This window comes from Pogoniulus pusillus, chromosome 38, assembly GCF_015220805.1.
Source record: "Pogoniulus pusillus isolate bPogPus1 chromosome 38, bPogPus1.pri, whole genome shotgun sequence".
Taxonomy (NCBI): domain Eukaryota; kingdom Metazoa; phylum Chordata; class Aves; order Piciformes; family Lybiidae; genus Pogoniulus; species Pogoniulus pusillus.
This window is the reverse complement of record NC_087301.1, coordinates 2,306,318-2,332,304: the sequence shown is the minus strand read 5'-3', so window position 1 is coordinate 2,332,304 and position 25,987 is coordinate 2,306,318. Positions and strand designations below refer to the sequence as shown.

General features: G+C 47.7%; 1 protein-coding gene and 1 long non-coding RNA gene across 2 annotated transcripts in view; one reads left to right on the top strand and one right to left on the bottom strand.

Annotated features, from left to right (window-relative positions):
• Positions 1 to 847: 847 nt before the first annotated feature.
• On the bottom strand, positions 848 to 10,631 carry LOC135191145 (uncharacterized). Its single transcript, XR_010308736.1, has 3 exons — positions 10,382 to 10,631; positions 1,515 to 1,572; positions 848 to 910 (listed from the first exon to the last, which is right to left on the bottom strand). It is a non-coding gene; the product is annotated as an uncharacterized LOC135191145 (long non-coding RNA).
• The window catches only part of BARX2 (BARX homeobox 2), a 40,804-nt gene continuing 24,545 nt past the window's right edge, over positions 9,729 to 25,987 (top strand). Inside the window, exon 1 of the mRNA XM_064173167.1 lies at positions 9,729 to 10,273. Within this exon, the coding sequence (XP_064029237.1) occupies positions 10,105 to 10,273 (169 nt within the window). The 5' untranslated portion in view covers positions 9,729 to 10,104. The remainder of the gene's footprint in view (positions 10,274 to 25,987) is intronic.

Genomic DNA, 25,987 nt, shown 5'->3' with positions numbered 1-25,987 from the left:
CCAGGAATTGCCTCCATCTCCCCAAGCAGAGCTGTTTGCAGATGGCACTGTGCCTACCCAGGGCACAGCAACGATCACTTATTAATTGCTGGGGTTTGGAACAGATCCATTGTGTGCCTCTGCCACTGGTTGCTTCTCCATCCCCTCCCTTCACCCAGAAAGTCAAACCAGAACAAGTTACAGATCTCTTTTTGGGGAGGAGAAGCCTTCAGAGAGCCTCACAGCCTTAAATGTAATGGAAACAGTTGCTAATGAATGAGCCCTCGTTATGCAGGTTACAAGGAAACACTTAATTGACAGTGGCCACAGGATAACAGGCTTTAATTAATTAATCTATGTGGCGTCACAGACACCACAGGAAGGGATTACAGGGGTTAATGTGGCTGTCTGATGGACTTTTAAGGAAGAGTTGTGTTGCCTGCCTTTTGCCATGACTAACCCACGGGGCTGTGACCCAGCACTCACAGAAAGGGAGAGTCAATTGGTTCTGAGAACACAGAGCCCTGCCTGGACGTCTGAACGTGGGTTGGATGGCATCTGAGGCTGAGGCAGTCCAAAGGGGCACTGGTTCTCTGGGCTCTTGAGCCAGCATCTGGGTTTCTGTGCTGCTATCTGTCCTAACCACATCTACACCACCCTGTGTTTGCCAAACTGCCTGCTCAAGCTTTGCATTCTCACGAGGGGTTCTTTAGTGGCCTCAGACAGGCTGTCAGCACCCAGCACAACAGCACGACCCAGCCTTAGCAGCAGGACAATGCAGAAGAGAGACTCTCAGCTGATGAATGGCAACGATTTGATTGCTGACCTACCACTAATAGAGTGACTCCAGATGCAGCAGGCAGCAAGGCACTGGAAGTCTGCCTCAGGAGACAGATGGCTCTGCTTCTGACCTGCAAGCTGCTCTTCAAGCCTGCAGTGTAAAGGGCAGAAAGAGCCCATCACTTCCAGTCACTCTCTCTCTTGCTAACATGCTCATCCTCAACTATTTGCATGTATTTAGAACAGCTACAAGCATTCATTGTGGAGCTGAGAGCATTTATTTCTCTGTGAACACAATGGGCTAACAGTCACAGGTGCCACCAAGCCCAGGAACGCTCCATCTTTACCCACTCTACAGGTTGTTGGGGTAACCAAGACCTCAAGAATCCTCTGCAGACAGACAGACAGAAAGCAGCAGCTGACAACCTGTAGCTTTGCCCAAGAGACCTGGATGTCCTACTATAAGCTGGCTAAGCCCTGCAGAAGCAAACAGAACCAGCCTGGTTTATCCCAGCCTGTGATCCAGGCTGTGCATCTCCTGTTACTGAAGTGCACAAAGCCCCAACAGGGCACCAGATGAACAAAACTTCACCTCTTGCCACGGAAGCCCTTCAGAACATGGCAGGGTTGTTTGTACTCCTGCACACAGGAGCATCTCCTAGCAATGTGGCCATACCAGTTCTGCTCAAAACAACTAGGAACACAAAACTCTTTAACCCACTTTTTGCCTTTCCCAACAACTGTTTGTGGCTTACCAGGACGTCTTCAATTGCTGTCCTTTGCCTGGTGGAGGTTGTCCTTGTCACACCTGTGCTACAGATAGGAAAAGAGGGAACATGCTGTAAGTTTAAAGGAGCAACTGCTCCCAAGGATGCTGCTCTGAGCTCAGAGGAAGGCTTCGTTGTTAACCACTTCAGAGATTCATAGAATGGATCGGGTTGGAAGACACCTTAAAGATTATCCAATCCCAACTGCCCTGCCATAGGCAGGGACACCTCCCACTAGCCCAGGTTGCTCAAGGTCTCATCCAGCCTGGCCTTGAGCACCTCCAGGGAGGGGACATCCACAAGGTGTTTCTGGTGGCAAAGTGGTAGCAGGGACAAACTTTCAGATTGAGCTTCTTTGTTTGTTTCCTGTCTCAAAGATGCTCTTCATTTGTTGCTGTCTACAACAGGCTGCAGAGTGGAGCTTTACCCTACACTAGGGAATCTTTGGAGCAGGTGGAAGGCAAATGAAAACAGTTTTTGTTTCCAAGCAGACACAATCAAGATCTGAGCAGCCTGAGTTAAGCCCTGGATGAAGGACACTTTGCCTATGGTCACTTAGCAGCTAACACCAGGCTTGAGTTTCCCAGGAGTGTTAGAGTCCCTTGCTGCAGGGATTAAGACCTTTCAGAATGCCATTGGAAAAGGGCTGTTGAGAGAAATTTGGAGAGAGGAGCAAGGAAAGAGGTAATAGTAAGAAGATAAACGGCTCAAGGTCAAGCATAAAGCTGAGATTTGGGGCAGGAAAATTGGATGTATGAGATAAGGAACTTGGGAGCTGTTCCTTAAATGCAAGGGGACAGGACACATGTACCAGTTGTTTGATGTCCTACTCCCCCACTTACATGACCCACACAGTGAAAGCTCTGTGGCTTAGCCATTGGCACCAGGGTCTTAGCAGCTCTGTGTATTGTAATGTGCCCTAATTACCCTGGATGGCAATCGAATTGGAGCTGATTTCTGCCCGGTCCTCGTGGGTATGAGCTGTGTTGTTTGAACCCTAGCTTGGGGGCAGAGCTTGTCCCTGCATGGAGCTGGAAGCATCCAAAAAGCTCCATCTGAAAACAGGCTGCAGCAAACAGGGGGGAAGCAAGGCAGGGCCAGGTGCTGTGGAGGTGACTGATGGCAGAGCCCTCTGCCTCGGCTGCTGTTAAGCAATCCAGAGTGTGACAGATTTGCTCCCCAAACACCACTGCTGCAGACAGGTCATTCTTCAGGGCCAAATCTTTTAATCCAAGGCTACTTTTCAGTGTCACAAGCAGTTTGGTCTGAGCTGAAGCTGAGCAGGCTGCAGGCAGCCCAGCTGCCTGTGCAGAGTCCCCCAAATGCAGCGCTCCTGAACCCTCAGAGCATGTGCTGGCTCCAAACTGATGCTGAAACACCCAGCTGCTGAAACCCAGGCAACAAATCCCTCTGGGAATGGCATTGTTCTTCAACTCTGGCCATGAAATGGATTCCTGAGCTGTTCTGCAGGTAGGAATTTTATGGGGAGCTTCCTGGCAGGTTGAAGAGGGACTCTGAGCATCATAGGTAGCCAAATGAGGCACTTTTAATTAGGAGGGAGACTCTCCTCTGTGTTTCAGGCACCAAATCCTTCCTTGGCTGGCTTCCATGCACACAGCAAGCCCTTTCCCTGTGAGCAGGCTCCCTCAAAAGAGGAAATTTGGCCAGGACCTCTAAAGGCATTTTTCAGTATAGCTGAGACTTTGCTCTTTCCTTGTTTAGAAGGAACAAATCTATTTATAGGCAGGATCAGGCTCTGCTGCTTGGAAACCTCTGCCCATCCCTTACCATTAGACATCTGGGCCTTACCTGTGTCCTAGGTACCTTTACCCAGGGACCCAGCAGTGCTACAGGAAATTCTGGGATGCTGTTACTGAGTGCCTCCCAGAGTCCCTGTCTCTCCCTTCTTGCCCTTGTATTCATTTAATTAAATACAAGTCTATCTATGCCAGTGAACTGCAGCAGAGTGAGGCCTGAGGAGGTGAAGAGCAGGACTTGAGCTCTTGTAGTGTACTCTGGGGCTTCTGGCAGGCAACTTCTGACTGTCTGCAGGCTGCTTGGGAGGGGAGCCTGGGCGATTTGTGTAGGACCCAGCATCCAGGCTCTGTCTGGACATTGTGATCATAGAATCATAGAATCAAGCAGGTTGGAAGAGAGCTCCAAGCTCAGCCAGCCCAACCTAGCACCCAGCCAGACCATGGCACTAAGTGCCCCAGCCAGGCTTGGATTCAACACCTCCTGCCACAGCCACTCCACCATCTCCCTGGGCAGACCATTCCAATGCCAATCACTCTCTCTGACAACAACTTCCTAACAACATCCAGCTTGAACCCCCCCTGGCACAGCTTGAGGCTGTGTCCCCTTGTTCTGTCCCTGGGTGCCTGGCAGCAGAGCCCAACCCCACCTGGCTACAGCCCTTCAGGTAGTTGTAGACAGCAATGAGGTTTAATGTTGGTTTCTCTCGCACGGCTGAGCTAAGATCCATCCATCCAGGTTTGGATTTGGAACTCTGCAGAGCCCAGAAGGATGAAGGCTGTCTAGAAACCATTTACAAAGATCAGTATTTGATGGCATCAATAACTCCCTCCAGGCTTCTTGCAGGCTGAGATAGTGGCAGATTGTCAAAATGACTTAAGGTCCTGGAACAAGCACCCATGGCAGTATGAATAGGCTTCTTGTGTACAACTCACATGATCAGGGTGTTTTTCTGGTGTCTCTATGGAGACTGGAGACATTCTTCTGCTCTCTTGCTTTGGGATCTTTTTTTTTTTTGCCTCTGTTCTTTGCTTTCAGGTAAACTGTCTTGTAGAGGGGAAAAAAAGCAGGCAAGCAAACAGATATAATCCCCATGAGTAATGAATAAGGCATCAGTCGCAGGACACCAAAACATCCTGGCCCCTTTTAGAGGAGTTGGAAATATTTTGATTCTTCCTCTTTTAACATGCTACCATCCATCTTGGCAGAGCTTTAGCAAGCCTTGTGCACAAAATAATTGGCCCTAGGCAGAGCTGGATGAAGCAGAGAACACTTGCATGTGGATCCTCATCCAAATTAGGCTGGAGTATAGATCGGGGAGTGAAGCACTGTTAGATTTGGGAAGTCTCCCGTGCCAACAACTGGGGGAGCTTTTTAAAGCTGTTCCAGTCTCCAAGCCTCTCATTCCCATGAGATCAGATGCTTCTCCTTGCCATTGGCTCCAGTCCTTCCAGGAAAGTGAGTTAAATGGGAGATTTTGTTATCTTTGCCACGCTAAAATAGGTGTTTTGGCTTTCACTGGCATCCTGGAGAGGACAGCAGTGGGAATAGGATGATGTTGAAGTGATGCAGTGTGGAGATCCTTGGAGAAATGGATGGATAGGTAGATGGATGGATGGAGAAAGTATTTATTCTCCTATTAATACTTGGGGTGAATAGTAGGAGACAAGGTGCATCTGTCTTGCCCAAAGTGGACCCTTGGGAACTGTGCTCAGGACAGCAGCAGGATCAGTTGCATCCTGTGATGCTCTCCAGGATTTAGGGAGCTGGGATTGCTCAGCCTGGAGAAGAAAAGACTCTGGGGGGACCTCAGAGCTGCCTTGCAATATCTGAAAGGATGCTACAGGAAGGCTGGAGAGGGACATTTCATATGGGTGTCTTAGATGCAGTGATTCTAAGCTGAGAGAAAGCAGGCTTAGACTGCATCCTATGAAGAAGTTCTTCAGTATGAGCTTGGAGAGACACAGGAACAGAGAGGCTGTGGATGCTTCCTCTCTGGAGGTGTTTAAGGCCAGGCTGGGTGAGGTCTTGAGCAACCTGGGTGAGTGGGAGGTGTCCCTGCACATGGCAGAGGAGTTGGAATTGGATGATCATTAAGGTCCCTTCCAACCCAAACCATTGTGTGAATCTATGACTCCAATTTGGGGACTAGCCAAGGGCTTCATCCACATGACAAATACCACTTCACTCTATTGCTAGATGAGAAAATTGGCTCTGAGTGAGGCTGAGAGGAAGAAACGACCCAAAGGTGTCCCAGCTGACAGTTCAGCTTGCAGAATAATTTTACTGAAGACAGCAGCTCAAGCCTGAGTTTATTCTGGCCACTACTTTGTAGTGTCTGTCCACTAGAAGCCAGGGCTGATTTGGACACCACAAGTGCTGCAGCACCACAGAGGGGTAGAGAGAACAGCAGGAGAATCAGACTCAGAGTGAGGTCTGTTGACATTCAAAGAGGCTGCAGACAGATTTAGAGGACGCAGGAGGATTAAGGTGATTGTGAGGACTGGAAACAGGCTCTGGACTTTTGGGATGTGGAAAGAATTTCCAGTGTAACTAGCAGACTGGGAGCAGTCCTATTTCACAGTCACTTAGGCCAGGGGTGAGACTTGTGTGGAGAGATGAGAGAGTGGCAGCCTGTCTGATGCCACCACAGAGAGAGCAAGAGCCTGTCTGATGCCACCACAGAGAGAGCAAGAGCCTGTCTGATGCCACCACAGACTGCCTGTCCTCTCTGTCAAAGGAACATGAAGGACTCCTTGGGCTGACCTCATGTGCAAGAGAGATTTTACACTCCTGGTTTTAAAACTAAACACAGCAGCTTCCTGGGTAGTGCCACTTTGCTCTGACACCAGGCAGACACTAGAAGCTCACTTGCCTTGTGTGAGATGGATGCTGAGATCTTTTACTCAAAGGGTAAGAGAGGATAAAGCTTCTGGAGTCCCCTGAGGAATATGCTGGCCCAAAGTGTGCCTCCTTCTTTCTAGCCACACGTTGGATTTTCCTGTTCTGGACCAGGTATCAAGCCCAGTATGGTGTTGGGGAAAAAAAAGGCATAGCCTTGAGATGAGACTGCTGGTGCCTAACAGGATTGGGTGTGTCTGAAGGGATCTGCTTTCAAAGGGGGCTGAGTTTCACTGCAAAAAATGGACTTTTCTAGTGCTTAAAGAGGGGCTTGCAAAAGCTCTGTGCCCTTTTGCTGAGGAGAAAGGAATCTGGGACAAAAATTGATGCACTTTAGAGCTTTGGCACTCTCCAGTGGTTTTTTTTTCACAGAGTTATCAGGGGAAGAAAATAGGTTTGGAGCATTTTAAATTGTTTGAATGTGAAAATGAGCAAGTTGAGGACCCACCAGACAGAATTCCTCTCCTTAGGCAGACGATCCCAGTGAACAACTACAGCAGTAAGTAATCACAACCAGCTAACTCTTTCCCTGAACAGAGCCAGGTACTTGGGTACTGCTTAAATAACAAATGTAGTCATACAGCAGCAGCTTAATTCCTGTGCCCTTAATCACCCTCCCATGGTAATGTTTGTGCTGGGACTAAAGGAGTCTACTCTCAGGTGCTTAATTGCTTTCCTGAGGTGCACATCACCAGAGGGGTTCCAGCAGAGCAGGAGAAGTACCTGACTCTCCAAACTAAACCAAGTAGTCACCAGAAAGCCTAGGTCAGAAGGTCTCCTGCTGTTACCTTCTCTGGGTAGGACCTCCTGGAGGATCTGCTCCCAGTTCTCTGGCGGAGGGCTGAGCTCCCAGCTCTTCACCACTCACAACCTGTTGCTGGCTGACAGGATTCTTTTCCTCCTCGCTGCTTTTACAGAGGAATTTGCCTCAGCCCATGAGTTACAGGACTGTGCCCCTTGGATTCATTCCCCCTTCCCTCTTGGAGAAGGGCACGCACAGAAATCCTGCTAACTTGCTGATTTGCGGCTTGTATTTGTGGCGTGCAGGTGCTGGGCTGAAGCATGCAAACTGCATCCAAGACTTCTGCCCTCCAAACCTTTCCTGACATGCCTTGAGCTCTCCACCCTCCCGCACGGCCCCATTTCCCAACCAGCAGGGAAACCTTGGGGAGAAGCACTTCTCAGCAAGGCTGTGTCCTGCATGGGAAGAGTACGACTGGGGGCTCCAACAGCTGCTGGGGCTTTGAGTCCCCTTGGCAGATGTTTGCTATTCCAGCCACTTCATTAATTTTGGAAACAAAACCCCTGATTATTCCTGACCAAAGTCCCCCCTTTTTGATTGACAGCCCATGTGTGCTTCACACATAACCCACCCCACCACTCGGGCGACTTTGGTTAAAATTCAGTAAGCAAAGATTAAAAGTTTCTGGGGATGTGTCAGGCTAATCTCACCTGCCACTTCAGCTCCCTGCCTGCTGGCCAGGGGGGGACTGGTGTTTGCAGAGCGTGGGCACAGATGCCAGCTCCGCAGCTTGGGGCACCAAACCCTTCGGCCGTGAGAACGAAATGTTCAAAGACAAGCAGAGACTCCTGTCTTGCAGTCACTCCTCTGCGAGTCGGGCGAGCTGCTATTCCTTCCCTCCTTGATTTCTGGGCTGGACCTAGTTGTGCTCATGGCAAACCTGATTTCCAGTGCCCCCAGTTTAAGAGCCATCCCTCTGCTGCATCTCGGCAGGTTCTGCAAAGCCAGCGAATGCAAAATGAGCTTGGAGCAGGGAGGGTAGAAGGGCTGCAGCTACTGCCCAGCTACTGAGGACTTCATGGTGGAGCAAAACGCCGCTGGCTGCTGCTTCAGGGTTTAACGCAGCAGCTCGCTCAGGACGTTGCTTCAGAAGTGTTCTTTGCACTCATTATCAGCAAGCACTGACTGTTGAAATTAAAATTATTGGCAATTGTTTGGTTTCCTCGGAATCACGCCTGGGGAGGGGAAAAAAAAGCACTCCTAAAGCGTTTTGTGCCTGAATTGAAGAGCTACATTCAGAAAGAAGTCAGCAAACCTCCTTAACTATCCCTGATTTGTTTAGGAATCAAAGCAACAGTTTAAGTAAATTAAAAGGACTTATCAGAGGAGAAGGGAAAAAACAATCCTTGAACTCTGTAGCTACTGTTACCATTGCAGTGAAACTCCTCTTTGTGAGATGGCTTTGGCTTCCCAAAACAAAAAGAAATGAAACCACCTCCAAGCGCTTTATCTGCCGTGAGAATGTCCTTCCAGAGGGGTTACAGAGCAAAACACTTTGCTCCAGCTTCAATCTCAGTTGCTGCGTTCGAAAGCCATGCAGCAAGTTTTTAAGGTGAAAAAAAAGCCCAAAGGATTCAGCAAAAGGATTTTATTTCCTTGTCTCTTGCCTCCCACTTTTGCCTGTGCGTGGAGTGTTTTGGTGAGGGGTTTTGGGGCTCTCCAAACCAGCAAATCTATCTCTAACGTGAAAGCCAGATTAGACTTGTAACTGAAAAACGAAATATTAAGGTAGTTTATGGGATTATAAAGCTTCTAAAATTACAGATCAACACACACACAAAGATAGTTTATAGATTATAAAGCTTATAAAATTACAGATCAACACACACACACACAAAGAGCTGCTCAAATCGTTCAGAGTTTGAGGTGTTTGCTGCTTTCCGTAGCCACAGACTGATTTTTTCCCTCGGCAAAAGAAAAGTTTGCTGCCCTTTTGGTGGGTGAAGCAGCACAACTAAAGGGTGGCCAACGATGTTTTGCAGATTACACTTAAATCCTTGCATGAAGGCTGCAAATAATTGTTTTGGGGGGCTCGTAGTGAGCCTCTCTTGACCCGCTCGAAGTTTGCAGACACGAGGAGCTGGGAGCCGGCTGGGAAAACCACGTAGCAACAGGTTAGCAGGGAGGACTCCTCCTCATACTCCTGAGTGAGGTATCCTCAACCCCCTGCCTCGCTTTCATTTCTCAGCGGGCTAAAGATCCCCAATTTGGGAGCATTTTCCTCCCTGCGAACGGGGGAAACAACCGCAGAGAGGCAACAGAGCCGCAGGAAGAAACCTCAGGGCGCAGCCTGCGAGGGAGAAGAGCTGCGGCAGAGCACCTCGGGTGAGCTGCTCGGGGTCTGTCAGCAGAAAGGAGCTCCAAGCTCATCTTCCCCAAATCCCAGCTGAGCTTAGTGATGATCTGACACTAAATCATCAGCCTGGCGAAAGCAGCGTCGGAGCAGACAGTGCTAGCTTCGGCTGTGGAACCGTTTGGGGTTGAAAAGACCTTTAAAAGCGGGTCCGACCATCAGCTAACTCTACCAAGTCGCCTATAAATAACACTTTTCCCCCCTTCTGCCGCTCTCCAGCACTTGAGCTGGGAGGAAGCTGCACGGCCGGGCAGGAGGTGCCCTCCCGCTTGTCATTTCAGTACTAATTACAGGCGCGGGGAAGAGAGGGGGAGTTGAGAGGAGAAAGGAGGGGAAAAGCCAGCCCCGATCTGGAACCTTTCCAGTTTGTGCACTTAACAAAAAAAAAAAAAAAAAAAGGCAAGGAAGGCAGAACGGCAGAGAACGGCACACACCCCGGTGCCTTAAAATAGCGAGCAGGGAGGGGAGAGCCGCGGCGGATCCTCCCAGCCCGGCGCTGGGCAACAATGGTGCTCGGCGGGGAGCCGCGGGCTGCCTGATTGACAGCCGGCTCGTCCTAAAAAGGCCGGCGAGAGATGCTTATCGGCAGGTTTATATAGCGGGGGAGCAGCGGGGAGCCGAGCCTAGCCCTACAGTGGGGAGGAGGAGGAGGAGAAGGGAGGCGGCGGCGGCGGCAGCAGCAGCCGGGGCAGCGCTCGGTGTCGCCGGGCGCCCATGCACGGCAGGCCGCGGGCGCGGCTGTGGCAGGCCCGGCGGGAGGCCCGGCCATGCACTGCCAGGCGCAGGCCCGGGCCAAGGCAAGCAGGAGGCGCTACAAGACCTTTATGATCGACGAGATCCTCTCCAAGGAGACCTGCGATTACTTCGAGAAACTTTCTCTCTACTCCGTCTGTCCGTCCCTCCTGGTCAGGCCAAAGCCGCTGCACTCGTGTGCCGGTAAGAGAAGCCGCGGGGAGGAGGGAGGCTCTGCCGAGGGAAGGGGCAGCGCTGAATTCCCCTCCCAGGGACGCGGAGGATGCTTTTTGCAAGCCAGACCTCGCTTACCTTGCAGAAGACTGCTGCATGTCTCGCCCTGCTGAAGCACAGGAGGCTCCCCAGAGCCCGGTCCCGGCCGTGAAGCGGAGCTCGCAGCCCCCGGGCCGTGCGGAGGGGCTTGCGCTTGCTCCCCGCGCCGCCGCGCAGCGGACCCCTGCGTTCCCACTCCTCCTGGGCACAGGCTGCCCTCCCGAACCCGGTCCTGGCAACAAACCTAACCTCTCACATCTCCATCCCCAGCAGAAGGGCTTGCATTTGCTCCCTCTATTGATTTGCTCCTCCAAAGTGAGGAGACTCCCCCGAAGTGGCCGTGAACCCAAGTGTTCGTGCCCTGATCCCTAGCAGAAGGGTTTGTTTGCTCTGTCTGTGATCTTCGTCCCTCCAAAGCAAAGGAGGACTCCCCAGACCCCAGTCCTGGTTGTGAACGTGGCTCTTCCCCAGCGGGTTTGCATTTGCACCCTGTGTTACCTCGCTCCTGCAAAGTGAATCAGGCTCCCCCAAACCCCAGTCCTGGTTGTGAACGTGGCTCTTCCCCAGCGGGTTTGCGTTTGCACCCTGTGTTACCTTGCTCCTGCAAAGTGCATCAGGCTTCCCCCAGACCCCAGTCCTGCTTGTGAACGTGGCTCTTCCCCAGCGGGTTTGCGTTTGCCCCCTGTGTTACCTTGCTCCTGCAAAGTGAATCAGGCTCCCCCAAACCCCAGTCCTGGTTGTGAACGTGGCTCTTCCCCAGCGGGTTTGCATTTGCACCCTGTGTTACCTTGCTCCTGCAAAGTGAATCAGGCTTCCCCCAAACCAAATCCCAGCCATGAACTTGACTTTTGATGCCACATCCCCAGCCGAAGGGTTTGTGTTAGAGCAAACCTCAGCATTTCCCACTCCTCTGAAGCAAAGTAATTTCCTCCAAACCAAATCCCAGCTGTGAACCTGACTTTTCATGCCCGGTCCTAAGCAGGAGGGTTTGTGTTTGCTCTGCTCCTTTTCTCCTCCAAAGCAAAGGAGGCTCCCCCAACCCCAAATCTCAGCTCTGAATTCAAGTTTGCACATCCAAACCTAACAGAAGGGTTTGTGTTTGCTCCTTGTGTTTTCTGGGCAACGTTGGTGGACCTCAGTCTGCAGTGGTGGGGTTCAGCCTTAATCTTTCCTGGGGGTTTCACTAATAATCAGTGTAAGTGATGAGTCGACAGGGGCACAGGTCCCTTAGAAAGCGACCTTGAGCTTATGCTGGTTGCTGGTTTTGTCATTGCCATCTGGGAGAGTACAAAGAAACTCATAGAAAAAATGGGAACGGGGAGAAAAAACTGCTGCTGAGACTGGTTGGGGTTTTCTTTCCCCCCCTACCCTAAATTCATTCTTTCTTTACAAGGAATTAAACTCTTTGTAATAGACATGGTGGAAAAATACTTATTGATGACTGAGTGGGCATGGACACTCCAAAACCACACCACGAGTGGCTCTGTTGTAGCTGAGTGTCGCTGATTTTAACACCACCAAGTGAGCGATTGGGTCTTGACCATCAGCGCTATGTCCCAAACAGATTGGGCTAATATCAGCTTTCAAAAACCCCCCATTAGAAGCAAAATTAGCCTTCTTGTAATGCAAGATTGAAAAAAAACCCAGAATATCCTCCCTTTTTTTGGTCAAATAGATGTTTTTCCAGGTTTATATTCTTCCACTGGTGACAACCTTCAAGAGAACTGGAAACTGAACCTTTAAAAATACACTCCTCAAAAAAAAAAAAAACCCTGAACTGCTGAAAAATATTTGGGGAAGGACTAACTCCAAGTGAAATGATATAAATTTCAAGGTCATAAAAGTCTAATTTTCCTTTCTCTTTGCTAGGAATGTTGATTTTGAGTTGGTAGGAGGTTGTGTTGAATAATTGAAGGCCTGCACTTTCGCTTGCGTTTATAGTTTTGCTTTGGGCTTTATTGCTCAGCTGAGTATAAAGAGGAGGGAGCTTCTCAGGTCTTAGTGGAGCTCTGCTCAGAGAAAGCTTGCTGTTTGTTAGGGCATCCTGAGAGTCTGAGCAGAGTAATTTTTTTGGGGGGGAGGGTTCTTTTTATTGCTTAGCTGAATATGAATTCAGAAGGAGCTTCTCGTGTCTTAGCGGAGCTCGGCTAGGAGAAAACTCACTGTTGGGACATCTTGAGAGTCTGAGGAGTAGAGCAAACCTTTGCTCCGAGCTTAAATCTTCCCTCAATATCGATGCTGGAAATCCCAACTGTTAAAGACCCAGCAGTGACTAGGAGGTGTGATGAGAACTCAGCCCCAGGATGGCCAGCTTTTGGGCAGAAGTTAGCTGTGTAACTGCAGTGATCCTCGCTCGACGTTTCTTTCTTCCGCTGGATTTGTGCGTGACGCGCTTTGCCTTCCCTAACTAAGCGCTGACATGCTTTTGCCCTAGAAGCTCTGGTTGTTAATCAAGATACTGCTGACAAGGGAATTTTTCAGGGCTGATCCCTTGCTACTGCATAGACAGTGAAATTTAGTGCTTGGCCAAAACCAGGCTTACTATCCCAAAGGATTCCCTGTGGGGTAACTTGTGGTTGCACCGAGCGGGCCCAATTCCGCTCAGCGTCGGTCGTTGGGATTTACACAGACCTCACTTTGCCAGGAAGAGGAGAAAGATTTCTCTTTCTGTACAAAGAGACAAGAAAAGTTGAAGGAATATTAACCTCAATGTTTAGCAGAAGCAGCAAAAAGTCACCTTCAGGATAAAAGGATCCTCAGTGGTTTTGATAGGTAGGTGCTACCCTGCAGCTGCTTTGATTCTCACTAACCCCATGGAGGGGGGGGGATATTATTTTAATATGTAGTTTTGTGTCACTCTAGCAAACATTGTCTCTGCAATTTAGTCCTTAAAGAATAGTTAATAATCCTCCAATGAGTCAGCAGTGGTTTCTGAGTGATGCTAGCACAACTCTTGCGGTTACCGTTCAATTAAAGCTTTATTTCTCTTTGCGCTTGGGATCGTGAATGAATTTGCCCTCCAGGTTGTGTTTCTAACCCAAGCTCTGGCCTGTCCCTGCATCAGGGTGAATTCTGAACATCTGCTTTTGAGATAAGTTTTGTGGAAGTGCAGTGCTTGAGAAGTGAGAGAGATTAAAACCGTAAGGGAAATGGCTGCAGAAGCCCAGGAGTCCAATGTTTAGAGCCTTCCAAAGTTTAGAGGTCCAATTGAAGTGCTGTATGTATTATGTTAAAACAGACAGCAGACAAACCACCAAAACACACAGGAAAACAAACACACAGCAAAGGAACCAACAAACAAACCCTCAAACTGCTTTGGGGGCTGCCAAAATGCAACCCTGTGGGATTTAACTGCTGCCTGCGTTTCCTTTGTCTCATCAGTTAGTTACTCAGGGAGTGAGCACTTGGTCTTTGTGGTCTAACAACATGAGCCTTCACCAAAATCATAGAAATTTACCTCACCAGTAGAGTCATAGCTGGGGCCTGGGAGTGTCTGGAACAGCAATGAGTAATTAGTTACATCAGCCCAAGGTCTCTTCAGCGGCGCAGCTTTGTCCAGTCGGGAGTAGGCGTTTTCATGGGCTAAAGAGCTAATGGTTCTTTCGTCTGGGGTGAAGTCAGAGAAGCCTGATGGCCTACAGAGTTTCCATGGGCTAGAGAGTTAATAGATCTTTCATCTGGGGTGAAGTCAGGGAAGCCTGATGGCCCTTGGTAATTTATTTGGAGCTGAAAGCTCTAAGATGCCGTTGTGCGGCGCATGGTTAACGACATTCTCTGAGCGAGGAGAGCCGCTAAACGCCGCTCACCACATGGAAAACGTTTTTCCCTTTGGCTGTGATTGAATGCTAAATATTTAAGTGTGTGCAGCTGAATTGGGACAAAACAAATATGGCAAGTGGAGTGGGGTAAGGTGGAAGAGGTGTTTGGGACTTTTCCTGTGCATGGCGAGCTCAAAACCTGACTTTTTAGTTGCAAGGAGCGCTTGGGAGCTCAGATTCAAAGCTGCCCGCTCTCGCCGGGGAGATTCCCATTGCAAACAAGCCCCAGACAAACTGTTCTGTGGAAAGAAAAATGCATTTTCCTTGTAAACAAATCCATCAGCAGCTTAAAATTTGGTGTTGTGGTAGTTACTGAGCCAAATGCACATGGCTGGACTCAACAGCGAGGCTGTAACAAAATGCTAGCCAGGGTTCAGAGCCGTGATAAAAAGATTAAAACCCAGAGCTCTTCAGATGTTGGTTAATGCCTCCTTGATTTATGAGGTTTTGGGTTGTGGTGACTTAGTGAAAACACCATTTATTTTGTTTCCTGATATTTGTGTTTTTCCTTGGCTTTTCATGTGTTGTCACATCCAATTAATTCGTGGGAGTAACGCTGCCGGTGTTGGAGTACGCTGCGCTTCCCCCGACTTCTGGAGGTTGCTTTCTGAGCAGAGTCTTGAAGGAATCACTTTGGGTTGTGGTTTGTTTTTTTTTTTTTAAATTTAAAATTAAAAAACAATATAAAAATATTTGTAGATGAGTTTACACCAATCCTAACTCATTTCCTAAGGTCTTGATAATCCTGGTTTAGTGATACATTCAAACTCCAGCTGCTGTGTTCCTCGTTCTGGGAAGGGTGAGGAATCAAAGGCCACTGAGTGTTGTCAGGCTGAAGTGGGAATGCTTCATAATTAGCAAGATAACTAAAATAGCTTGAAAAATAACAGCCCAAGGGTGCTTATGGCTGAGGTGTGTGTGGGAAGGTTGTGTTACCCCTGGTGATGGTGGTATTTGTGATGCTGGGTATTAATAATCATTAATTAGCCTTGCAGGACTATCCAAATTAATATAGGTGGGGAGGTTAAAAACAATTTAACTGCCTCTATCAGGGAGAGTTTTTAGTCTTCAGCTTGTTTCAGTGAAGTTGGTAGTACAGATTCTTTGCTGCCTGTGCTGTGTATCCATGTCCATCAGGATCCATCCCAGAGCTTCTTAAAAACCCTCTCAAACTTAAATGTAGCTTAGCCATTTGTGGTTTAAATCCTAATGAGCACCGATGCAATTTGTTCCACCCCAAGTTTTTTCCTAGTACCTATCTTGAGTGGGACTATACTTGAACAACAGCTTGCATGGAGGTAGTTTTACAGGCACAAAGATGCCTGAAGTCATCTTCTGAGAGAATTAACTACTTTGATATGAAAATCTTTGTATTTACACAAAGAGAGTCGTGCTGAAGGGGATTTCGCAGCTCTCTGTGCGCCACAGCTTCTGCAAGTGGATGCAACCTTCATTTTCTCAGCCTCTGTGTGTCTTTTAAACTTCACTACGCTGTTAGCAGGTGGAACAGGTTGACTTTAAAGGACACTGATTTGCTTCCTGCAGTTTGTTATTGGGATTTCATTTTTGGTTAGGTATTTTTGATAGTGAGAGTAATGTTTGTGCACTTGAGGTTCGACGGTCGGCAAGTCTCTAGTGTAGAGTTGTCCCAAGCTTGAATTCTTCTCTTAAGGCTTGTCTGTCTTCTGTTGTATTATCTTAGAATGAGACTGGGAACTGCTTACCCCAAACCTTGGGTGGTTTAGATGTCATTTTTTGGGTATATTTGATTTTCTTTTCTGGATTAAACTAAGTGATACCTGCAACCAGGGAGACCCCAGGGGAATCATTGCTTCTGCAGTGAAGTCTGAGCTTTGGTATCTCTGTTCCTTAGTCAATCTTGCCAGCATTTTTAGGAAACCATGGTGAGAGAATAGGTTTATTTTTGTCTTAAACCAGCTTGGTTTTCACTTGTGACCTGACAAGGAGATTCTCGTGCAAAAGGCCTTGATATAGTCAAGGTTTGGATTTGCTCTGGGGTGGAGGCCTTTGCTTTTGCTCGAATACTTGCTGAAGCTTTTTCCTTTAAATGGCCTGGATACTGTTACGGAGTTCCTGGGGGAAAGCAGGGCACTGTGGGAAAGGAAAAGGCAAATCCATGCAGTCTGGATCCCGTGGTGGGGAAAAATGAGATGCCCTCCATTCAAAGAGTGCTATCCGAAACATAACAGCTGGATTAATCCCCTTCAATAAAGCTCAGACAAAGTTGTGGGGATACCTTCAGCCAGCCTAACTTAAACCCGAGTGTGCCCAGCCTCCCATCAGCCCTCCACCTTCAGCTGGGCTTGAATTCCATCCCCAGGATCCCAGTTGTGTGTGTCAGAAAGGGTTTGGAGCTTGTGGTGTGTGAAGTGGGTGCTTGGGGGACTTGGATGTCTAAAATGCTTGCCTGGCAGGAGCTGGGTCTCAATAAAGGATCAGGTCCATCAAAGAAAATTCCATCTCACTGGCTTGCCTTTTTTTTTAACTATCTCTGCAAGGACATGGAACAGAAAATAAATCTTTTATAAACTGCTGATGTTCATTTGGTTTAGCTTGCAAAGCACAGAAGAGTTCTAAGGTTTAAGAGCAAAAAGGAAGATGACCAAGGGAGTCTATTTCTATGTCTCGTTCTAAGGTTTAAGAGCAGCAAAGTAAAACGACCAAGGGAGTCTGTGTCTATGACTCTATGATTCTGTTAATCCTGAAAAACACAGACTGTTGCCTCTGTTGGTTTCTCTGATCCAGTATTATGGAAGTATATTGGAGTATGTTTAATAACTCTAAGATCTAAATATGAGCACTACAAGAAAAAAGCTTCTTGTAGGCGTCACGCTGGACATGAGCGTAGAGACTGAGGGAGCTGAACAAACAGGACAGCCATTGACAGTGAATTCATCTGCAATCAGGCATAAAATTTGATCCTAAAGATCTTCATGTTTTGCTTTGGGTTTTGCATGTTTTGATGTCTTCAGTAGAAAGCATAGCTCAAAATGCCCCAAAAGTGGCTTGTGAGGAGTAATAATGGGCTGGATGCTTGGGGAAATGCCTGTCCACTTTCTGTGTCAGCTCATAGCCAATATTAGAGGTGGTATTTCAGAACATAGCCAATATTAGAGGTGGTATTTTCAGATCATATCCTATATTAGAGGGAGTATCCCATCCAATATTAGTGGTGGTATTTCAGAAGCAAAGCCAGAACCTGAATTCGAAACCAAGTCTTAGACCGAGCAGGGCAATCTAGCTCCAAAGACATTTCAGCTATTAAAACGTTTGGAATTGAGACCTAATTTTGCCATCTGTCTTTCAATACAGTTAGGAGTGGATAAAAGGAATGAATGAAAGGCAAAACTATGTGGAACAAGGCAGAAATTCACACCCGGACGACTGCAATAAAACCTGCTGTGGGAAGTAATCAGCGCTGCGGTTGTGGTTAAGCATGAATAAGCATTGCAGAGGAATGTTATAATAGGAGGTATTAATGAATGTGGGATTCCACGGGGAAAACTGACACCTCTGCCTTATTTTCTAAAGCCTCACGGCTCGCAGGGAGCATGCTGAAATCCATCTCAGCACCGCTTTAGGTTTAAATGCTGTGCTTTTGTAGCCTCAGTCTGGAGACTGCGTGCCACAGACCTGCTGCTGCTGCTGCTCTCGAGTTGTCACCGTCGTTATTTTGGGGACTTTTATTCAAGTTGCTGCTGTAAAATGGAAGGAAAGGCAGATTTGTCTGGTAGAATAAATGTCCCCCAGCGTTGCTGCCTTCATCAGCAGCTGGGCATGGGCAGGAATCGAATCTTCGCTGGGGAAGGTGGGGGGAAAGAAGTGAGAGCGCTTGGAGCCAATGCGTTGTGCGAAGCTCCCAGGGAGCAGAGTAGTAGCTAAGGAGACTTAGTTTGTTTTTTCCTCTGTTTACTTGTGTTGAGCAGTACCTTGAGTTTCCAGCTGAGAGCATGGCGAAGGACACCTCACTAGATCATCCTCTTGACAGTGTGTTGATCAAAGCATTGATCCACCTGCAGAAAGGATTTGATGCTGATGGGAGGGTTGTAAACAAGTTGGGATGATCGAAAGGAAACTCTGCCTCTCTTCAGTCATTTCTGTGCCCTCAGTGCAAAGCAAAAATACTAAGAGAAGTCAGGAGAATGAATGTTTTGGTTTGTTGGTGAATGGGAGAAATAGCAGTCAGATGTCCTTTTCACTTCAGAGTGGTTTAGATTGAGTTTGGCAAGTTAAGAGTTCTTAAAGTGTGGAATGTGAGTGGAAATCAAAATAGGAGACTCTACTTGAGCTTCAGTAAATGCTGGGAATGTATCTTCCAAAGGCTAAGACAAAGCTTCCAAACACTTTCTTTTTTCATATGAGCTATTTGGCAAAGCAATACTTTCTCTCTTGCAAAGTGTCTCTCTCTTCCCCCCCGCCCTTGCTGTTTTGATGGAAGGAAGTTCCAGCCAAACATTTTCTGTTTCAGAATTGCTCCAGCTGGGCTGCTGAAGTCAGAACACTTCAACACAAGCTTCATTTGCTAGGAGATCAGAATTCAATGGGAAGTTTAGGACCTGCTTTGTGATCTTGGCTGTATTTGTGCAATCAGGATCACAAGAACAAGCTAATGGGAGCTGAGCAGTAGATGTCCTGTGTACACTTCTGCTCGCAGGGAGTGGAGCACAGCATTGCATCGTGCAGATGAGGTAGTTTCAGAGTAGCTTAGCAGTAAATTGTGAATTCACATTAATATTACTGTCCAGGGAAATCTTAGAGATGCTTTTCCCACCTTGGAATTTCCCAGGTTATTTCTTGTGTTTCTGGCACTCTAGGAGAACCTTTCTGAGAGGATCCTAGTCCTTGCTGGGTGATGTGGAATTCCCAAGGCTACATCTTCCTGGTATCTTCTAAAATGTAGAGAAAGGTGATGTTAGCACCTGGCCAACACTGTCATTACTTAATATTTTCCATCTTTCCCTCATGTACCTTTTTGTTTGGACTGATTCTTGGCATATTCTCCCTCATTTGTCTTGGTCAGAACACAGCTTGGAAGAACACCAAGTTATCAGTTGCTGATGTTTTAGACAGGTGTTGGGGGGTGTTTGGTGCTGAGAGCTGTGGAAATGACTGAAGGGAAGGGTAAAGAACAACCTTACTCTATAAGCTCTTCCGTCCTGGATGTGGATCCTTACTTGAGTCTCTTGACTACAGTTAGCACCCCCTGGTGCTGCACATGGTGGTACAGACTTGCTACTTCTCTCACATCCTCTGGACATACCCTGGCCCCCAGAGGGGTCAAGCCCATCAGGGTCTGGGTGATGCTGGTGGAACATGCTAAAGGCTGATTCAGCTTCTAGCTATGTGGTGAGAATGCATGAGGACAGGACAGCCACGTTCTTGGCTCTCTCTGTAAATCCCTTTGAAGTGTCCCCCACAGAAGGCATCTCTTCTTTATTAAAAAAAAAAAACCCAAACCCCAAAACACACACAAAAAGCCCTCATTAATTTGGGGTTTTGTCTGGGCTGTGCACACCTCCTCATAGCTGCACTTCTGTAGAGTGTAAATAAATATAGTTGAGGGGAAAAAATGCTTTTCAGTAAAAACAAGAAGACATTTTCTAGAAGAGCATCCTGGCATGCATGAGTGGGGAAAACAGACCTTTTCTTTTTCTCCCTGGTACAAGACATTTAGAAAACTCAAGATGTTGGCACTTATTCTATCCAGAATATTTGAGTTCCATCTGAACCTGTGAGAATTTTACCCTTCACAGCTCCCAGACAAAAAAAATCTCTGCTTTGCTCTTTCGGTTTTCCAGCAACTAAAAAGAAAAAAGAGAAAAGGAGGAAAACAGTTCCCCTGAACTTCCTCTGCAGCAAAAATAAACCTGCCTTGGAGAATGTGATGACAGAAAATTCACAAAGACATATGCTCTTCTTATTTCCCCCCACCCCTCTGTGAGCAGCAACCTTACAATGACCTTAAAATGTGTTTGGCTTTGAGTATTCAGGTCTTATCTTGTCAATTCTTTAGCATGCCAGTGGTTTTTATTCCTGTAGCTAGTTGGCTAACTTCACCAGGACTACTCATGCAAGGAAGGATTTGAATTGGAAGCTTTATTTACCCTGTAACTTGGCTAATCTTACTCCTTTGGTGGGTTTTTCTTCCACCAAAGAAGAGTTTTCAGTGTTCTCACCAAGTCTTCTTGGCTCACTGTTTGGCCTTGGCTGCTCTCCTAATGATTGTCTTGCACGGTGCAGGGTAGTTAAAGGTTACTTTGCCTCCTGGTGCAAGTTCTTTTTTTAGTTAGAATTTCAACTTAAAGGTTGGGCTTCACCTGGGTTAGGTTTTAGAGAGGAGATTAGGAAGAAATTCTTTACAGTGAGGATGGGGAGACACTGGAACAGACTGACCAGGGAGGTTGTGGAGCACAGAAGCACCCAATGTGATCTTTGATCACATTGGGTGCTTCTGTGCTCCACAACCTCCCTGGATGCGTTCAAGGCCAGGTTGGATGAGACCTTGAGCAACCTGGGCTGGTGGGAGTTGTCCCTGCCCATGGCAGGGAGGTTGGAACTGGATGATCTTGAAGGTCCCTTCCAACCCAAACCATTCTCTCATCTCCAGAAACACTGAAACAAGTCCCTGTAGCTACCTGTTGCCACATCTGGTGTACAGCTGCCTACGCTTGTTCAATACACCCCAAACCACTGTTGTGTAAGGGGAGAAGCCTTCATGAAAGCATCTCCTTTTCCATTTTACAGGGCAGAGAAACATGGATGGTGTCTTTGTGGTTACTTAAAGAGGGTATTCTGTGGCAGATTAACCTCTTTTCTTTTGAAGCAGTGTCAGTGGTGGCACTTTCTGCTCGCTGTACGCATCACCTACATGCGGTTGCGTAACAGGAGAGGTCTTTAGGAGGGCTGAGAGCTCAGCTTGGCTTTTTTCTTGTGGCTCAGAGAGGGGAAAAACACAAGTCCCCTGAAATAGAAACGAGTAACATAATTGATACAATCCAATGGTGACAAGCCTGAAGCAAACAGTTGTGTTTTTTTGGCCGCAAAACACATGCCTGAGTTTGTGAATACATTTTTCTTCACCCTTCTGTCTGTTTTGTTCCAAGCCTCCTCTTGACAGCTTTGCCAACAGCGTTTTTTTTTTGTTCCTGTGGTGACTAAAGAGTGGAGGAAGCTGATATTTGAAGGTTTCTGTAGCAGCAGAGGATGGCACGAGGCAGTTCGGATCTCTGCTGGCTGCTCTTTTGCATTCCCAAAGCAGATTTGGTTTAGCTTTCTGGATAGCAGTCAGATTGGTAGTAGGAAGCCCTGCCAGGAGCTAGATGGGTTGGTTTCACCTTGTTTCACTAAATTGCAGAGCAATCAAACCGATGAGAAGGAGTTTGGTGAAGTGGGTGAGGAACAATTGATGGATTACTTGAGTTTAAAATTACTTCGAGCCCAGTGCACCTCCCACTGAAGTCAATTATAATGGGACTTGGAGGAGGGCCAGAATGAGTCAATCTCAACTATGCCTTGACTATAAACATTGACAAGTGCTTTATTGTAAGGTAGGTTATGACTTAAAGTACAATTAAAACAAAGGCATTTAGGAAATTCTGGGATTCTGTGAAATCCCAGGCTGAGAGTCCTTAATTGTACAGCTCCGAGGGACCCACGGCTGAGAGACAAGAGGCTGGTGGCACCTGTCTGTTGTGAAGAGATGGCACAGCAATTGATACTGCAGATGTATTTCTGTCCAGCAGTGAGTAGCTGCCTGGTGATGACATGAAAAGAGACTGAAAAGAGGTGGTAGGATGGGAAGGCCTGGAACACAAACCCTATGGGGAGACGCTGAGGGAGCTGGGGGGGTGCAGCCTGCAGCAGAGGAGGCTCAGGGCAGAGCTCATTGCTGCCTGCAGCTGCCTGCAGGGAGGCTGTAGCCAGGTGGGGTTGGGCTCTGCTGCCAGGCAGCCAGCAACAGAGCAAGAGGACACAGCCTCAAGTTGTGCCAGGGCAGGTTCAGGCTGGGAGGAAGTTGTTGGCAGAGAGAGTGGCATTGGAATGGGCTGCCCAGGGAGGTGGTGGAGTGGCTGTGGCTGGAGGTGTTGCAGCCAAGCCTGGCTGGGGCACTTAGTGCCATGGTCTGGTTGCTTGGCTAGGGCTGGGTGTTAGGTTGTACTGGCTGAGCTTGGAGCTCTCTTCCAACCTGCTTGATTCTATGAAAAGAGGTGGTAGAAATCAATGTTTTCATCTAATTGTCAGGATTTAGAGAGTTTGTCTGAGGAGCAGCTCAGAAACCTGAGTCCTTTCCCTGAGCTAATCTCAAAACTGTGATGGTTGTGGCTTTGTCTCAGCTGAGCAAAGTGCAGCATCTGAAATATTATTAACAAGGCAATAATTTACATGATAAAAAGAAAAGCTGTATAAACATGGCCCAGTTTAACAGCATGTGCTGGTGGTTTCAGAAGATTAAGAAGGTGATCTTTAAACCCTGATTCACAACCCTGCTTTAAGGCAGTTTTTATGCATTCAAGACTGATCCTCTCCACTCTGTCCCCAGAGTTTCTCCTCACTGTCTCTCTTCCAGCAGGGCTGAAAGCATCTCCTGTTTGGAACAGCTCAGAGCAGGTTTAGGGTTTCCCAGCTTGCATTCGTCTGATGGAGTAGGTTGTCTCAAGAGGCTTTTAGCACCACATCCCGAGTGCCATCTCTAAAGATCCACCAGAAGCCTGGGAGGTTGCAAGCTGTGTCTGCCACAGGGAATAGCTGCTAACTGGGGTCATCCCTGTCCCTCTGAGTGAACTAAATTTGTCCCCACAGGCAGATGATCTCCTGGTCATTGCCAAGGACTGAAAGGACTTCTGCAGGGTTCGAAGTTGGTCTGGGTTTGTTTTCTGGCTTCCTTAGCAGCTGTGTTTAAAATGAAAGATAGGAGCTGATCCTTGTTTCAAGCAGGGAGAGGGCCTGGCTCTGCAAGAGCTTTGTGGTGGATGGAGGTGCTGGGTGTGTGCAGAGCAGAGAAAGGACAGAAAACAGGACGTGGGTGGCAGTGAAGAAGATGGATCTGATGGCATGCACAGTTGCAAGGGGGGGGGGGGGGGGTTTGGAGTGGCTTCAGAGCTGTTTAGCTGCCTAAAGGACTCAGTTTTCAGTCTGGCAAACTCTGTTTGGCAAATTGTTTCCATTTTCTCTTGTGCTGTCACAGTTTTCATGGGGATTTGGCCTTCTTTGTGTGTCCTTTTCTATGAATAGCTTCCACTAACGCCTGCAAAAGAGCTCACTACTGTGAGAGACATTTCTGACCTTCAGAGAACCACAGCAGCATCCAGGTTGTCTAAGCCCCTCAGGATCACCAAGCCCAACCTAGAGCCCTACTCTACAAGGTTCACCCTAAACCATAGCCCCAAGCACCACATCCAAACGACTTGTAAACACATCCAGGGTTGGCAACTCCACCACCTCCCTGGGCAGCTCATTCCAGTCCCTGACCACTCTTGCTGGGGAAAAAAATGTTTCCTAATATCCAGTCTAAAGCTTCTAGAAGTGATATCTATCCAGCAGGAAAACTGGACACAACCAGGATAAAAATGGAGGCAGGATTTTCTGTGGCACATACAAAGGCAAAATCCTGCCCATCCTCACCCCTAGCAGTAAAGAGAGGCACTGGCATGATGGCTAAAGCTGACAATCAGGGCCTTTGTTGTTTAAAAATCCTGATTTTGGGGGTGCCTTATTTCTGCTTTCTTAATATCAGCACAATTAGTCATGTTACAACCTGTAAAAACACATGAAAATCAGTTGACAGCTGGTTAAAAAGGGAGCATTGGCAGAGCCAGTGCTGGATACAGCCCAGGCGTGATGCCTTTGACTTTGCTCGCCTCTGAGCTTCACTTTGGCATTGCCTTGCAAAGAGCCAATGCAGTGATAATGTTTTTGAGCTGCTTGTTGTGATTCTCTCTCTGAATATTTGCATGGTACTTCCCTGTAGTAAATTATGGGATAGAAATCCTTCACTTTGGGGCAGTGAAGGATACAGAAAGCTTTATCATGGTGCCTGGGTGGCAACCTCAGCCCTCCAGGGGAAATATCCTGGTAGGGAAAAAATGGTGGTTTATATTGGTGCTGAACTCCTCAGCACCTCTACCATGATTTCTTCTTGCTGTTCACCAGGTCATGGCCCACTTTTACCCTGAAACCTGAGTATTTCTTACACATGAAGGAAATTCTAATGGAATAGTTGCTGCTGCCTGTTGCTGCTTTGTTTATTCATCACCAAATCCATTCAGGAGGAACTGAAGAGTTCATTTCCAGTACCTGGGGCGTAGCTTAATGTGGTGGACTCTTCATTTGTCTTCTCAAAAATGTTTGTTTTCCCCAAAGCCAATTGATGCCATCATTGGAAATGTTTGTCCACTTGATGGCAAAGGTAATTTAAGTGTTTGGAAAGTGTTTTGCCTCTGGTTGAGCTGGGGGCCAGCTTGCTCCCCTGGGAGAAAATTCAAGCACATACCTCATCCAGTTTCTCTCCACAAGAATTCTCTTCATTCAGACATCTCATTTTTCACAACAATCAGCAAATAGCGTTTGTGTCATAGTAAATATGTGTTCTGGACTCTTAATTTAACTCTTTGAAGCCTTCAGCTTGTACAAATAGTGCCTTTCTCTGCACCTCTTCCTCTCTGTTCCCACTTATTTACTCCTTGAAGTCAATAGAAGGTTTGGGTGTGTAGGAAAAAGAAAAGGAGTTGCATCAGACTGCAAATACCCGAATGTTTTCTGCTGAGCACTCATTTAGCTGGCAGCCTGGGACATGCTGCTGGTGGGAGCAGGGATAACTGAGTGGAGCTGATGTGCAGAGCCCATGCAATAGCAGAGGGTTTGCAGTGGATGCTGGATTTGGCCATCTCTGCTCAGTGCTGTCCCTGACTCGCTGCGTGATGCGCAGCTACCTAGATGCTGCCTGCCTCATCTTTCCCATCAGCTAAAGGAACACAGTGGCTCAGCACACACTTGGGCAGAGGATTGTACAATCCTTCACCAAGCAGTGCAAGAGAAGCCCAGAGTAACGTGGCAGAGGGGATTGTGTGTGTTGAACTCTGCTCTTCACGAGGAGTTAAGGACAAGTGAAACCTGAATTGTTTTCCCCACCAGAGGGAAGCCTGTAAGGAGGAGCAGACTTCCCAACAAATAGCACCAAGACAGAGCTGCACTTACTGCTTTTTAGGGGTTTTAACTTTACACAGGTGCACAGATTGCATCAGGTTGGAAGGGACCCTCAGAGGTCACCTTGTCCAGCCCCCTGCTGTCAGCAGGGACATCTCCAACTAGAGCAGGCTGCCCAGGGCCACATCGAGCCTGACCTTGAATGTCCCCTGGGATGTGGCCCCAAGCACATCTCTGGGCAACCTGTTCCACGATTTTACCACCCTCACAGTGAAAAACTCCCTCCTGACATCTCACCCAAATCTGCCCTGCTCCACTTTCAAACCATTGACCCTCATCCCATCACCACTGTTCCTTCTAACCAGTCCCTCCTCAGCCTTCCTGTAGATCCCCTTCAGGTATTGAAATGCAGCTCTCAGGTCTTCCCGGAGCCTTCTCTTCTCCAGGCTGAACAGCTCCAATTCTTTACTCACTCCTTCATTAGCAATTTCCATCCATCCATTGACCCTTTACTGGACTATTGTTCTTTCTGTCCATGCCCTGCTGTGTTTGATCTGCTCTTTTGCTGTCTTCCCTCCTTTCCTCTCCCCCTCAGCACAAACTGCTTTGAGTTCAAGTCGAACTTTCGAACCCATGACGTCAGGTTGGTTTGGAATTAGGCAAA